This window comes from Periplaneta americana, chromosome 1 (assembly GCF_040183065.1).
Source record: "Periplaneta americana isolate PAMFEO1 chromosome 1, P.americana_PAMFEO1_priV1, whole genome shotgun sequence".
In the NCBI taxonomy this organism is placed as follows: Eukaryota; Metazoa; Arthropoda; class Insecta; order Blattodea; family Blattidae; genus Periplaneta; species Periplaneta americana.
In genome coordinates this window covers 229,256,750-229,273,472 of record NC_091117.1, presented here as the reverse complement: position 1 = coordinate 229,273,472, position 16,723 = coordinate 229,256,750, and the positions used below count along the sequence as shown (strand labels likewise).

General features: G+C 34.9%; 1 protein-coding gene across 7 annotated transcripts in view; it reads left to right on the top strand.

Moving 5' to 3' along the window:
- mei-41 (meiotic 41) overlaps positions 1 to 16,723 on the top strand; it is a 130,411-nt gene that overhangs the window by 40,452 nt on the left and 73,236 nt on the right. For all 7 annotated transcript variants that reach the window (XR_011334767.1, XM_069838864.1, XM_069838871.1 and 4 more), the window contains 6 exons: positions 2,547 to 2,792; positions 4,895 to 5,011; positions 6,698 to 6,826; positions 7,305 to 7,555; positions 11,907 to 12,128; positions 15,072 to 15,243. Coding sequence is in view for 6 of the 7 variants with exons in the window: in XM_069838864.1 (XP_069694965.1) it covers positions 2,547 to 2,792; positions 4,895 to 5,011; positions 6,698 to 6,826; positions 7,305 to 7,555; positions 11,907 to 12,128; positions 15,072 to 15,243 (1,137 nt within the window). In the remaining variant the exon portion in view is untranslated. The remainder of the gene's footprint in view (positions 1 to 2,546; positions 2,793 to 4,894; positions 5,012 to 6,697; positions 6,827 to 7,304; positions 7,556 to 11,906; positions 12,129 to 15,071; positions 15,244 to 16,723) is intronic.

Sequence of the window (16,723 nt, the reverse complement as noted above, 5' to 3'; positions counted from 1 at the left end):
TGTTTCAGAATTAACCGAAGAAATTTAAGAAGTTGTAAAGGGGAAGTACAAACTACAGCGGTCACTTTTTTTTTTTTTTTTTAACTTAAGGTATATTACTTTAAACTAGTGTTGTAACATTAATAAGCCAGCTATAGAAGCCTAACTTCTCTTCTCAATTCTGTAAGACCCTAGGACTGCACAAATCTTTTTTAAATGGACTAGCCCTCTTCGTAATTAGAGAGTCAGTCAAATTCTTACGGAACCACCTATATGGACTCTAATTCAGTGTACTGAAAAAAGTGACGCACCATTATCTTTTTTCTTTTTCTTATTAGCTTTCATTGCTTCTTTACTTGTTTGTAATTTTTTTTTATTCTGTAAACTGCCATTGTTTGTTTGTTTGTTTGTTTGTTTGTGTACATATTTACCATTTTTCTTACTCTGTTATTCATCTATTTGTTCTTGTTTTGTTTTGTTTTGTATGCTTTGTCTAATGGCAGCCTCTAATTTGAGGAAGCTCTGGTAAATAAATATAATGTCTGTAATAATAATAATAATAATAATAATAATAATAATAATAGTAATTGTTTAGAACAGTAATTAAGGAATGTAGTTTGGGAAATGCATATGCATTAATCTGGACATGCCACAGTATGTTTATGAATTAACTTGTGGCACTTGCACAACGAGGAGGGTTTGGGGGTAAACCTCTCCTCTCAGAGCCCCAGAAAAAAAGAAAACGAAATGCTGTTGAAGCTCTGCAATATTATAACAGTAATACACAACCTGTTCAAAATAATGTCAACTCTCCCTGTAACTACTCGTACTTCTGAAAGGTATTTTCATCACTAAGAAAATGTAGGCCTACTTTAGGAACAGCACAGGGGAGGAGCCCCTTATTGTACTGGCTCTACTATGCAGCTATGTTGAAAACCCGATTTAATGTAATGGAGAATATAATTTCAGAAGATCAAAACAGATTCAGAAAAGGTAGATCCTGTTCAGACTATATTTACAATTAATGAAATAATTGAAAAACATGGATATTACAATATACGAATTTTTATGACATTTGTAGACTGAAAAAGCATTCGACAACATTAATAGAACAAATTATGGAGTATTATGAAACAAAAAGGAGTAACTGCAATAAAAAGTTAGTATGTAGATAATAAAGTAGTAGTAGAAACTGGATCAAGGAATAAGAAAAATGCAATGGCAATTATGAATAAAGGAGTAAGACAACGGTGTCCCCTTTCACCGATGCTACAACTAACTGGCAGACAACATTAAACTCACATTCTAAAATTAAAAATAGATTTTTAGACACATTGCTCTTTGCAAATGATCAGGTCCTAATACCTAGCTCAGAAGACAGTTTACAGAAGGTTCTGTTTAATTTAAATGCTATAATTAAATAGTATAGTCTGAATATATCAGGAGATAAAACCAAAGTTTTCACTTTTCAAGGAACTAATACTGAAAAAGCTAAATTATTTCAGAAGGCGAGACCATTAACTATCTTGGCTGTAATATTTCTTACATCTTTAATAAAATTAACAAATTTTGTTATATATGTAGGAATAAATGTAACATTTTAAAATTAACAGACAAAATAAAGTTACATAGGGACAACTGGAAGGAATGTGTTGGAAGGAGGACTGAATACCGCATACCAAAAATAATATTAGATTATAAACCATTGGGTAAGCGAAGTATTAGCTGGCCAAGAATGCAGTGGGCACAACTCTTCAACTGAACGAGTCTTAATGGCTTAACCTGTGAATTGTTGTTGTTAATGATGATGATTTTAAATTTCTCTTACCAAATCAGTTGTTTCTGATTCTTGTACAGGGATGGGATACTGTCATCTGGTCTTCATAACAGTCTCTGCCATGTCTTATGCTAAGCTGAATCTGTAGGATTGTTTTGACAACCTGTGCACTAAGCATTTCATTATGCATGGTGTACAACAGGAAAGAAACTCGTAGTGACAATTGATATAATTTAATATCTGTGGTGGATGTATATCTAAATACCATCAGAGATCTTATACTACTGTGTGATGTTAGTAGGCATTCAGATATATCCAACACATGATGAATAATTGTAAGCTGTATAAAATAATGTTGGATTTCCACACACTTTAGACCAATTTCTAAGAACTTAAAATGGAAACATTTATAGTTTTGCAGAACATATAACAACCTTCTCAAATTATACTTGTCCGCCTCCCAATGAACTGTTCTTTATTAAGTAACATTATGTTTGTCCTTTTTTCCATGTAAATATATATGGAGTGTGACTGAACAGTGCTCAACAAGATTCGAGACTTTTTGGTTTTGCATCATGTGATAGATACAGGAAATTCTTATTTTTAGAAATTAGTTACTATGCCTTTGTCCCAGCAGAAAGTAAGGAAACAGAGAATCTTGGTCTGTTTATTACTGAAGAATTCTACCTCATATGATTGAAGACCTTTGCAATGTTGGCTGTGATGTTATGCATGATGTACTGCGTGTGTGAGTGTTTCTGAATGTTTTCATGGTGCCTTTGTTCAACAGGTGTTGGTAAATATTGCATTGCTGAACCATAGCCTCGGTGGTTTACAGTTTGGAACATCCTTGCAGCATGTTGTTCGAGCTCTGGGGTTTTCTAGTTGCTCAGATTTCCTCCAGAAGGATTCTCATCATTTGTTACCATTTCTTGTACCTGCTATGCTGAAATTACCTGGAGCAGTAAAATTGCTTGATGATATTGGAAAATTCATGATGATTGAACCTAAAGTTCTAATAGAGGAATCATTTCAGGTTAGTCTATTCTATATTCTAATATCAAGAGATGCTCAAGATAAAAATAAGAGACAAAGTCGCACTTGTCTTTTAATGCATAGTCTTCTTGATGGCTGCCTGATGTCTGGTACTTGTGGGAGAAGTGCACAACTAAGGATGTTACTTATAATACCTGCAATGATAAAAAGAGATGTTAGCATAAAGTGTGGTCCCATTGAACATGGCTTTAGTGATAATACACAGATGTTGTAAATGTATTCAGTTGTGGATGATTCAGGAAATATTGAATAATAGGTACCGTCATTTCTCATAATTATGGTCCTGGAACACAACTATCGTCCATGATACAACTATTCAAAGAACAATGTAGAAATAACATAGATCGTTCATAGATAGCTGCAGTGACTTGACTTCAAACTACAGTACAGCAAAAATATAGATCAACAAGGCATTATGTTATGGAGTACAAAATTTGAATGGACCATAGTTGTGTTCCAGGACCATGGTTATGGGAAATGATGGTATTGGTATAATAAGTTTGGTTTGAAATAAATGAAAGTAATATCCTCTATGTTATTTCGAGTGATGAAGACGAAATTGCTCAAACTACTGTGAATGGTGTACAAAGAGAAATTAAAAATGATGGCGCTGAAGAAATTGTAGCTTCTCTGGTACTTTTGGTCCATAAATTTCGAGGAAACAGCGAAAAATAGTGGGATTGCAGCTTCTGTAGGCATCTCGTAGCTTTTTCTCAGTTTAAGACCCTCAACACATTACATTCCAAAATATCAAGAACATATATTCTGACTTTTTTTTATATATACAACCGACAACAATGGGTATCACACTCAACACAGCAACACTGACAATACACGACATGTAGAATTGAGTAGAACAACAATGTAATTCTAATTACAAGTAATGTCCACAATGCACTATGTGCAGAATGAATCTGTCAGTTCTCAGTTCACAGTTCGCTTGTCTTGGTTAGTTCTTCTAGCTCACCGTTTAAGTTCACTGCACGTCGAACCCAGGTCTCCAAACTGCGGTTCACTGCACGTCGAACCCAGGTCTCGCAACTGCGGTTCACTGCACGTCGAACCCAGGTCTCGCAACTGCGGTTCACTGCACGTCGAACCCAGGTCTCGCAACTGCGGTTCACTGCACGCCGAACCCAGGTCTCCCAACTGCTGTTCACTGCACGTCGAACCCAAGTCTCCCGAACTGCGGTTCACTGCATGTCGAACCCAGGCCTCCGAAGTGCACTGTTACAGTTGTGGACTCACTTCCTTCGCTCGCTTGCTCTCGAAGACTGACTGCACGTCGACAACTCACGGCGTTATTTATACACTAAACATACGAGAATTTTCGATGCTGTGCTGGGTCCAGAACTTTCAGGGGACTGCCCGCTTCTAGACGTTTCCTTGCTCCGCACAGTCACTGTAGCCTTCTCCCCTCACTCAGTACCGTGCTACAGCTTCTACCGAAGTTCGAGTTCCTGTTTCCCCATGCCTCTCCGTAGCTAGACGCGCTCACACAGTCCCCGACGCAATCCAGAAGGCGCCATTCTTCACAATATTTAACTTTCTGCAACCTTCAGCGTGTTTCTTTAATTTCTGGTAAATCTATTTGCGTATTTACTGTTTCCATGGGTCTAAATTTAATGTAATCAAATGCACAACAACTTCATTACACGTAGAACTGTTTCTGTACAAAAGCAGCTGGCTGTACTAAAGAATTTCCAGAAGAAAGTAATATTTCAGTTGATACCCAGCCATTGTTGTTTATCTGTAAAATAGGCAATCCATTTGCAATCAAAACCATTGCAAGTGATATTTTTATTCATTGCCCTTGCTTCAGTCGACTCTCATTACAAACTTAGTGATCAGCAATTGATTCTCTTCCGACAGCCAAAATTGTACAGACAGCGGAAAAGAAACTGACTTGAAACTGTACAAGAACTTGCCAAGACATATTCAAACAGGTGGCATTGTTACACAGTTACATCTACTCTGATTTAGTGCTATTTGTCTATGCTAGTTCTGCAAAACAAATCGACCACATTTGAGCTCTGGATACTGACAACATTGTAATGGCTGTTCTATTTGTTTTGTTTGCAGTATATATATCCTCATGTTTACCTCTACGAAACCGAAGAAATACTTGTCTCTTGCCTGGAGTACATGGAACGTTTCACTGGTATCAAAATAAAGGATTTAAAGAGGCGCTCATTTAAGGTGAGTTCATAGGTATTTTGTTTGTATAGAGAGGTAAAAAGGTACTGTAGCCATCCATCCCAGTTACAATATAGATTGGGTGTGCACTGTATTGAAACAATACTTGCCCAAAAAATGTATAAATGGAGAGTCAGAACTTTCTCTGCAGTGACAGACACATTTATATCCTGGTGTAGGTTGGTTTTTCTCCCTTGCCTTAGGGGGTAGCTACGCAGACAATACCGGCTCGTCCTCGGCAAGATTATAGGCCACACATATCCCTGCAGCCAGCAAGTGCATACATTCCGTGAAATATTTTCGTTTGAAGAATGAGCTTTTTAGTGGAATGTGTGTTTCGAGAAGGTGGCAAATACACTAATAAGTGAAAGAGAAATTTAGGTAATGTTTCCCAAACTCTAATTTACCTCACCGGGATACAGTGCGCGATCTGGTAAATAAATTTCACCAGACAGGCTCCGTGCAAGATGCTCCACGGTGTGGGAGACCCACAGTTTAGCAGAAGAAAGACTGTTAGACATTTCTGATCGAATGCTAAAAAGCTCTAACAAACTGGTTAGAAAATTGGCACAGCAAACTGACTTATCTTATTCTAGTGCACATAGAGTATTGAAGGATGAACTACGATTATGGCTGTGCAAGGTATCAGTCGTGCATGAACTAAAACCCCCAGATAGTGAGAAAAGACTATATTATTGTGTTTGGTTACGAAGATTTGTTCGTCGTCATGGTGTGTGTTAGACAGGAAATTCTGTACAGACGAAGCTTGGTTTCACCTTTCAGGTTACGTAAATTCCCAGAATATACGGGTCTGGTTCTGCGGAAACCATTATGCAATACATGAAACACCATTCCACTTCCAGAAAATTGGGGTATGGTGTGCCATATCATGAGCACGCTTTATAGGACCAGTTTTTTTAATGACAAGTTTATTGCTCTGACATATTGTTTCCAATTAAATTAAACAGCTGTTTCTTTGAACAAGATGGTGCCACAGCTCATACATCTATGCAATTGTTAGAAGAGATTTTCGGCAGAATAATAATTTCACAAGGATTGTGCCAGTTGAGATTAATGCCTCCTGATCATTTCTTCTGTGGAGCAGCTAAATCTAAAGTGTACCAGACCAATCCTACTATGATCGATGAATGAAAATATGCAATAGCAAACTTTTTCTATTCAGTGAAAACTTTGAACAAGGTGTTTGAAAATAAGGTGAAGCGGGTTATGTCTTCAAGAAAAATGGATGACATTTTTAACATCTTCTGTAGGATACAAAAGTGTTTTGGAATTTCAATATTATTGCCATATTTAGGATTCGTCATTTCATAATATCTAGCGTGCTCCCACTTATTCCACTAGTGCAGAGAAAGTTCTGACTCACTCTGTATAACCGTTCAATCATATGAGAAATATAATTTGTTCTAAATAATTATGAACTAATTTTTTACGATTATTTCTACATTTTTCATTAATAGTGTTAATGAAATTACTTGGTTTAGGTACTATCCTTTAAGAAAATTCTGGCATTCTGTACTTTAAAATTAAAATTTGTTATCTTGATATGAAAACTAAAATTATATGAAAGGTTTCATAATAAATAAATTCATACTCGTAATATTTTCTCATTTTTGATATATAGTAAGAATGAAATGTAAAAGAACCCAATTTTAATTTGCATTGTAACAGGTCATCCATAATGAACTCCTGTTACATTATGAATGCAAGAAAGAGAGAGTTCTGACTGCATTGCGTGATTTGGCCACAGAAGACCCAGATTATAAGCTCAGTCACGAACACATGGGCTTAGAAGAAATAGTGAGTAGTCTTAAATAAACCTCATTTGTTACTATTACTACTAATTTCTATACATTTATTCACATCCATCTCTTGGCTGGTTTGCTGTAATTACACGGACATAGTTGTTTCTGTTCTCATTTTAATGTGTTTTGTTTTTCAAGTTCGAAACCCAGAATAAAATTCCAAGAGTTGAGGTCTAAACGTTAATTTCTTGTCTATAACAATTCCGGGGTAGGATATGTCAATTTGATTTCTTCATTACTCACTTATATTTTTGGTTTCCCAATTTTTCATTGTCTAGTGACAAACAAGGTCACTGTTTGTGATGCATTAAACAGTAAGTTGTGGTCAGCATACAAGAAGAAGAATTGGTCTTTGAAGTTTTATCCTGTATTGACTTAATTACGTTGTTCCAAGTTTGACTACGTTATTGTTTTAAGCAGATGCTGAGACTGTTACTATGTCTAACTGTAGTCTTGTATAATTAACTTTTCAGGCAGACTACCTTAAACCGAGATTTCTGGGTATTCTAATATTCTTCGACAGTAAACTGGTTACGAGAAAAGTCTCTGACTCTGTGAAGAAGAAAGCCTTGTCATCTTTGCCAGAAATTATTAGACTCATGGGCAAGAAACACATAACTCCTGTGAGATTCAAAGTCTTGGCCACACTTCGCACAGCTCTCAAGTTGAACTACAGTAACTTCCCTGATCTCAATGTTGCAGCTTGGGATGCATTTGTTCACAGGTACCTACTGTAGCTTGTAAGTTGAATTATTTTGTTTTTACGAGTAGAAACAAATGAAAAACTAAAAATAGCTTGATGTTCAACTCCAGATTAAGGAGTGTTAAATTAATTGTCTCGTGCTTGGTAACTGTTATTATTCCTTCCATTGGAGGAACATTATTGTAAATACATTGACTGGTATGAGAAATACAACACTAAATAAAACATAAATTCAGTTCATTATGTGATACAAAAAGGATATAGAAGACAGCTGGCAACAGGTATTCTCCGTGCATGAAGAGATCGCAATGCCAATACAAATGGTATTGTAATTTTGCAACAAAGAGACACATATGCTTTAGTCTATATTTTGCTCTTTGAGAGAGAAGAACGTAAAAATTCGAAATTATACTTTACTCCATCACAATTTTACAAGAATGCCTACTTAAATGGGAACCCCCAGTAATTGAAGCAGAGCACCCTAAGGTAACATGCCACTTAATGCACTGGACAGCACTCATTTTTTCACCACTATCACATTTTTTAAATTTTTCTCGAAATTTCTTCCAAATATCACTTTCTCCACATGCATTCTTCACTAAAATGAACTTTCCTTTCTGTAGTCTAGACCTACTTTCTTCAATGTTCATTTTTGTCTGTATTATTAATTACCAGCAGTACAACTCACGTTACCACCAACTGATAAGAAATGTGACTGGCCGTGCATAAAGGGAAGAGGTCTGCTGGTATGTAGGATATACACAGACACTGAGAAGTACATAATCGAAACAGTAGACATAGAAACAAAATGAACTTAATACTGTCAGCAGACTAGCAGATAAAGCAGAGGCCACAGGAGTCAGGAACAGCAGCGACAGATTATTATCACTCCACTAGGAGCATGAGAAAGAGTAATCTCCCAGGTAAAACAAATAGTCATTGCTCTGTGTCTATGACAGAGTAGAGACGAGACAAATACCGTTACGAAATACAAAGTTGAACTAAACTAAACAGTAAGTTACCATCTAATCGTGCTTGCATTAAAATCGATGTATTATTTTTTAATAAGTATATAATTCACTGAAAAAAATTATCACAGACCTTCAGTTAAAAATAATAGAGAAATATTAAACAATTTCATTTCCTCTCAGATGGAGGTCAATTTTATATACGAGTATTTGGCAACCATAACCTCCAGGCACATTGTTAACTGCATATGGATGCTTACATGGAGTGAGGGGAAAGGTAAAGAGGCTTACAAACAACTACCATTGTTATGAAGAAGCATTTACTATACATTAGAGGTTGGAAACCCTTATGTACGGTCATGGATTCCAAGGATATCTGTTACAATGTTAGTTCAACTGACCTATATCATCACTTCTCCCAGCTGTTTTCTAAGCCAAATGATTTAGAAAGAGACGAATATCCTTCGCGAGTAACAGATATTGATGAAATTGTAATCGATGATGGCTTTGAATGCAACATCAGTAAAGATGAGGCGAGCAGAGCTGTGCAAAAGATAGCAGTTGAAACAGCCCTTGGACCTGATCATATGTTGGTCAGGGCACTTACGGATGAGACCGTATATGAAGTCATTGCTAGCATAGCGTCAAGGATGCTTAATACGGGTGAGGTTCCACAGTCTTTGAAACTCGTACAAACTGTTTTTATATATTATAAGCAAGGTGATCCTCATATAAGAAATTTGTGCCTGATCACTATTTGTTCTATTGTGCGACGTGTTACAGAAAATATATCGGATTCCCAATTGCGAGGTTATATTGCTCTGAATGAACATCATTGAGGTTTCACATTATCACCAGGAACTCAAGTGAACACTGTTATTCTTTCTTCTGTCCTGAATGATGTTCAAGTAAAAGGAACAACGTGTGTGTCATATTTTTAGATATTACATTGGACACAGCCACTTAACGAAGACTCTTCAAAGTCACAGAATTCCATCGAAACTTACCAATGTTACCATGTCTTTACAAGAATAAATTCAAATAACCAGTTCAACAACTAAGGACATTTTACTTTGGAGAAGTTTGATGCAAGGACCACCATTGTCTTCCATCTTATGTATCTTGCAGCAGATTATATCCTCAGTGAACTGATGGAGCACACTGTTACAGTTATACTCTGATACAAGATCAACCAAACCTATCAATAATGGGCTTTGCAGACGATATCGTTATTATGTAAAATTGCAAGAAAGCAGCCATCGGATTGACAAAAGTGGTGTTACAGCGATATCAAGAGTTAGGTTTATATGTTAATCCTAATAAATCAAATGCGATACACATTGAAGAAGGCAAACTCATGGAAGAAGATGTTTGTGTGTCAGATGATTTTACTATTCCTGCTCTCAAGAAAAATGAAGTTCGTTATCCTCGAGTCTCTTTTTGCTCTGAACTAAAATTCAACTAGACTTTTATAATAAATAGCTAAGCCCCAAATTAGAAATTCTTACTTCAACACTTTGTTGCAGTTCGGCCAGAAATTTCAAGTTTTGAACACTTGTATTTCACTATCTTTAATATATTCTTTCCAGACAAACTGTCCAGAAATGGTTCCAGCAAATTGTCTCAGTGATGTCGACAAACTCATCAGAAAAGCAACAAGAGAATTTATTCAGTTCTTCACCGATCTACCAAATGCGATGTTTTATTCTTCTACTAAGGTTAAAGGCCTGGGTCTTTTCTATGGCAGTTGGAAATTATATCTACAACTTACAAATACATGTTGATTACTTCATGAAGGTTTATCGATTAACAAATGTAGTGAGACCATCAAAATTACGGCTAATGTATGTGCAGTCTGCTCAATTTTGGGCAGATCCCAGAACAGTAACCTCTGTAGACGATGTCATTGAGAGATCGAAACTCTTGCGCACATCCTGGAATCCTGTCCATATGAAGAGGTTCTGCGTAACAATAGAATCATAAAATTAGATCTGAAATTGCCAGTGCATTTAAACACATAGGATTCACAGTACATGAGGAACTATTTGGTTTGGCAGAAAGTGGAAGCAATAGAAGAATTGATACATTGGCCTATAAAAGCAATTCTGATATTGACTTAGTGATCGACCCCAACTGTTCGCTTTGAAAGATACTGCGGCCAACTTGATGATGTTGACAAAGAAATGAAAAGTATTTATAAGCCTACCATTCCCTATTATTTAGAAAAAAAACTCGGAGAAATCAAAGTGAAAGGCCTTATGATAGGAGCCAGAGGAACTATTCCTCATTTTGTAAAATTATTTTGGCAAGCACATAATCTAAAAATCCATACACTGAAATTAATTGTATTGTTAGTTCCACAGCTCTTCTAAGAAACCATTGTTATGACTTACAGCTGTAAGGGATTCATAGACATTTTTAGCGCGGGCTTCCGGTGGATGATCAGCATTTTTCGTATTCATAAACCAGTGTTAGCAATAGGATATAATTTGAATTCTGTACTAGTAACCAGTGGATAGCCGGGGCTAGCTTAGTACGCTCGTAGCGCATGCTGCGAAATGTCTATGAATAGCACCCTAAATGTCTATATTTCTGTATTTGTATAAATCCTTGTCACGCTCTTGTTATCAGACTTGTATGAAGTAATATTAATTTTCTTTTATACAATCAAACAAATTGCTAGAGTATATTTTGTCCTCGTGGCAATCCTCTAATGAGGAAAGTTTGTAATGGTATGTACTGTAAGTATGTATAGGTGTGTAGGGTCGTTTGCTGGGTATTTTATATTAATGTTTTTAATGTGTAGACTAACCACTTTAGGAGTATTTTTGTTACTAAATTTTTCAGTTAAATGCAAGAATTTTATTTTGAATGTTTTATGTTGGTTTAGTAGTTATCATAAATTTTTGTTCCTTGTCTGGTACAACTGCCTTACCTTTTAATGTAATAATTTCTGGGATAAGTCCATTTTGTGTTTCAGGTTATTTGTAGTTTCTCTATATATGTCCCAATTATCAGAATTTGGATGTCGTTTCATTCTCCCATACTGCGACAGATGTTTAATATAATTGATTTATTGCAGGTACTTGTGTAAGAGTTGTTTTAACTGCACCAGTTATTATAATGGAATGCTTCATTTTGTTGATTTGTTGTAGATGTTTTTATTAATATTTCACCACGTTATTTCCATATTGTTTTTCATGTGTGTTTAATTACATTTAATGTTTTACATATACTGCCCCATTTAATTTCTGCCAATCCTAAATCTGATAGATAAATAAATAAAATATGTGACTGAATAAGTGAATGGAGTTATTATATTTTCACTTCTGTTCTTTTTTTTTTCCTTAACTCTAACTTATTTCATTAGGTATTGTTTTAATGAACATGTTGTATCTTTTCAGTGTGGATGTGGCTTACCTTGGACCTCTTCTTAGTACAATATTCGTCTCCCTTTTGCCTTTTCTTCATGATTTCACGGATGAAATTGGAAGCATTTTTTCGTTCCTAATATTGAGGAATTCTGAAACCCTACAAGATTACTTCAAGGAACTCTATTTTGTTCAACCTATTGAAGGCATTATTGAAGTGTGTCAAGAAATTCAATCAGTCATAAATACAAATGGGTAAGTTTTCTTATCTTATTTTACTTTTTTATAGTTCGTAATTAAGCAAGCTGTGTTTAACAGTCTCAGAAACATCACTTTGAAATTGCGTAAGATTTGTGAAGTTACTAAGTACATAAGCTGAAGGACTGCTACTATCACATCCTAGTTACTTTGTAACAGTACTTGAAAAATAAGCTCTCAGTATGGATTATTATTATTAGACTTCGGAGTTTAGGTAAAAACCTATTTTAATCTTTAAAAGATCAGTTCATAAAAACATGCAAGTACACGTTTCATATAAAACTATGCCTAAAATTGGTATTTTAGTAACACCTAAAAATGCCTATTTTGACGACAAAGTCTATTTTGACCTATTAAGTATGTTTTATCTCTAATAAGTCAAAACACCCATACTTATTTCGAAAATTTGTATTTTAAATTCGAAATGTGTCCTGCTTCTGTTGGAAATAAAGTACGGGATAAACTGGAGCAAGTTCTGCAGAGAAATGTAGGACTGAAGGACCTAGCAGGGAAGAACACGGATTTACAATGTAACATTTCTGTCCAACTAGTGTCAAAGTTGAAATACACTCCTGTTACTTCAGTGGATGTGGAGCGTTCATTTTCAGCATACAAATTTGTGTGGAGTGACAGACGGCATTGCTTTTTAGTTGAAAATTTAGAAAAAGTACTAGTAATTTATTGTGGAGCTAATTATGGACATTAACAGACAAGACTTGGTAAAAATTTATTATATTGACTTGTTTGTGTACTGAATTTATGTCTAAAACTTATTTTTCACATTTAATTGTTTAGTTTATGCATAACTAGTTAGATATTTGTTGTTCTTGTACTTTTAGTAGTAGTGGTGGTAACACTGAATAAGCATTTAAAATTATTAAATTCTAGAAGTGAATTCCTGATGATGTGGAACATATTTTTAAAGAAAACATTATTTTTTTGTTTGAGCCTATTTTCAGTTCTTTAGAGACTATTTCTTACACTTTTACGTCTATTTTAGGCACCTAAAATTACATTTTAACGACCTAAAAATCCGTACCCTAATTATTATTATTGTAAAAAGTGGAATCATCGGAATATCACCAGAAGACAAAAGAAATGACTCTCCTACTTCAAAAACTCGAAGTGCAGAGTCTAGGTATTGCTGGAACTCTGTGGCCTCTTCAGTGTTGTTACGGTAAACTGCTGGACAGTTTTCAATGGAAAGTAATTGATGTCGCAAAGGTGTCACATTTTTTCTTTAACCAGAGTGTTTCACTTGCTCTCTGACCCTGATTTTTCCTTATAACTTTATAAGTAATGAAAATAATTGACTGAAATTTGACATAGACAAACCTTTGTGTGTGAGAAGTGTGATGATTTCATAGCCAGTGTTGAAAGTGGTCGCCATTAACATCAAGGTATGCCTGCACATGCCTCTCCATGTTACAGAAGACATTCACCAACACATCGGGAGCCAAAGTTTCAATTTACCATCAATTAATGTTTTCTTACAGTTCCATAAGAATGCTTAGCTTGTTATGATACATTTTCACCATCGGAAGAAATCCGGTGTGTTAATGCAGGTGATCATGGTGGTTACAGTTCCTTAGAAATGACACGATCTTCAAAGAAGGAAACAATTTCAGACATTTTTTAAATTTACAGTTCATTATTATGCATTCCTTTTTTAATATATATTTGTTAAATTAATTTACTTCTTTATTTGTTAACAGTCTTTACCGCACTGCTTATTTAAGTTGAATTCTTTTCCCTGGAACTTGTTCTAACTACTAAGGGGTGACATACAACGAAACGAATCCAATTATATTACCTCAACTAGTTGTTTTCTTGTGAGTCAGATCGCTCGTCCTCTGCTCATGTGCACTGCCTCCTTTCTGGGACTGCGACAAAACTTTTTTCTAAGACGGTACCTGCTGCATTATTTGCATGCAAGCCAACAATGAAGCAAAGCAGTTACAAAATAATAGTAAATGGAGAAAAAGTATTATTATTATTATTATTATTATTATTATTACTACTACCATAATTATAGCTTTGTAATTATTGCATTCCTGATAACAGTGGTGCCCTCATTTGAGGGAGTATGATATTTTATATACAATAACTGCAATTTAGGTATAGATAATATTCTTGAAACCTGTGAACCAGAATGAAAAAAATTAAATATTTATGAATTTAGTGTGCTGTGAAGTATAGTTGCAGAACTGAAAGAAAGTATAAGCTTCATAGGAAATATGCTGTGTTAAATAACTATTTTCAAGGTAGGTGTTCAATGTGGGCGTAAATTTAATTCTAATAAATGAAAATTAATATACCAATTAAGTTTGTTATGTTTGAATGCACATTATGTATTCATTTACTAATATTTCTTAGGTATGTAGTTATAATACCACTTTCATGTGTTAAAATAAAAACTCAGTTGTATGTTACCTGCTTTACTAGTTTCAGATTTGTCTCAGCCGTTTTTATGATATTCTAACCTATGATCAGTTTCTTCGAAAATTTTGAGTACCACAATCTTCGTGATGCGGTATCTTTCGTGAATTTATGTGTCATTAAAATTTTCAAAATGATCGCTTCTTAAATGGTTAACATTACCTCCATCTGACTCTTAATTTTCGAGCAGTTCTAGATATAACAATTCTGCGTCGAAATGTTCCGCCATTTTATATTGCAACTAATGAACCATTAAAAATTTAAAGGCGGAAATTTCTATCACTAAATTTAATGATAGCTTACTGGTTCGTTAGGCTAAAGGTGCTTGGTGAGATATAAAAATGATTTAATGAATCAGTAAATAAATTAATGAATCATTAAAACCTTAGTGAAGCTTGATAGATATAAAATCAGACTGTTTTGAAACATTTAAAGGAGTTGGACAAGGAAGTGTAGAATTTCCTCTCTTAATTCATTGAAGTTGTACAAATCTTGTTTCAGGCCTCCTTCATTCATGGACATGCTGTCAGTGATCACGTCCTCCATTAAGCATGACAACGTTGATGTTCAACTATCCGGTTTGGAGCATCTGAGATTTTTTCTGGAAGAAAATAAAGAGTCCATCCTTGCTTGTATTGTTGGAGCTGATCATGTGGATCCTATTATAAGAGAGGTGCAGACTCTTTAACTGTATATTGTCTATTAAATTGTCATGCTCTTCAGAAAGGGGTAGTTCCTATATGCATCAGAGATTTTATTTAAGTCTCTGTGTAAACTCAACATGAACTCCATTCACATGAATGAATGTCTTGTGCAGTGTGTAATATACTCTGTAATTGAAGACAGTGCAATAAGTTCTTGTTATATTTTATTTCATTTTCGTTTATTAATATGAAGAATAAAGTGAAATGAAACGAAATAGTATTCAAACTAATTGCATTGCCTTCATTTATAGAGTATATGAAATAAAATAATATACAAACTTAAATTTCATTGCCTTCATTTTCAGGGTATCTATTATATAAAAGTTAATGTGGTTATGTATGTATGTACTCTATACAAATCTACATGCTTTGACTGATATTTGCCAAAATTTGCACATTTAACCTTCATAACCAGGAGAAGAACATAAGCTACATTAAAATTGGGCAGATGGACATTAAATTACTGAAAGCAATAAAAATTAGATAGATTACGGATAATTATAGAGGAATAAGTCTAATGAACACAGGATATAAAATTTATGCAAATACAGTGGAACCTCGATGCATCGTTCCCGTTATCGTCATTTTCTCGCCTTTTTCGCCCACTTTTTTTGGTCCCGGAAATAGTCCCATATAAAGAACGTTATTTCTTCCCGGTTCCATCGTTCCTCGAACTATTGTTTTATCACATCAATCGTTGAGAAATCACAGTCCCGACATCATATTTTCCCGCATGGGTAGTTTTCTTATACTTTGAAGGACGAACTTTTTGCCCTCCATTATTATCTTTGAAGTAAGAGGATGCAGAAGATGCGCTCCGTAGACTGTGTCAAACTTGAAAGCACTCTTAGATTGCGTTGCCTTCATTTCAGACCACCCGTACCAGCCTTTTTTCTCAAAAACTATATGGTACTGGTTGTTCATAAACAAAATTTGATGACCAAAACCTATATAAAGAATCGATTGGTGGTAGTACCTTTTCCCGTAACAAACTGAAAGTAGAGGTACCTGTGGTCAGCTTCGATTTCATATGAGAACATGGGTCATTGAAGGTACCATTGGAAACTACTTTTAAAAAGAAACAATGTAATGTATGAAAGATTATATCATCAATATTAGGTCCCCTACTTTTTCTAGTGTTCATAAATGATATTGCCCCCTAATGAAAGCTGAAGGTCATCCCATATTATTTGCAGAAGACATAAGTATAGCAATTACAAACAATAACTCCAATACATTCCAGTCAACAGAGGCAGTTCTCAAAATATGTGATTTGTTCTCAGCCAATAAATTAGTATTAAATTGTAACGAAACTAATATAATTCAAATCAAATCCTGTCCAAATTCAACCTCGCAAATTTCAAGCGTAATAATTAACAATAGGTCCTTAATAGAAACAACAACAACCAAATTTCTTGGCTTAGAGATCAATAATGTGTTAAATTGGAA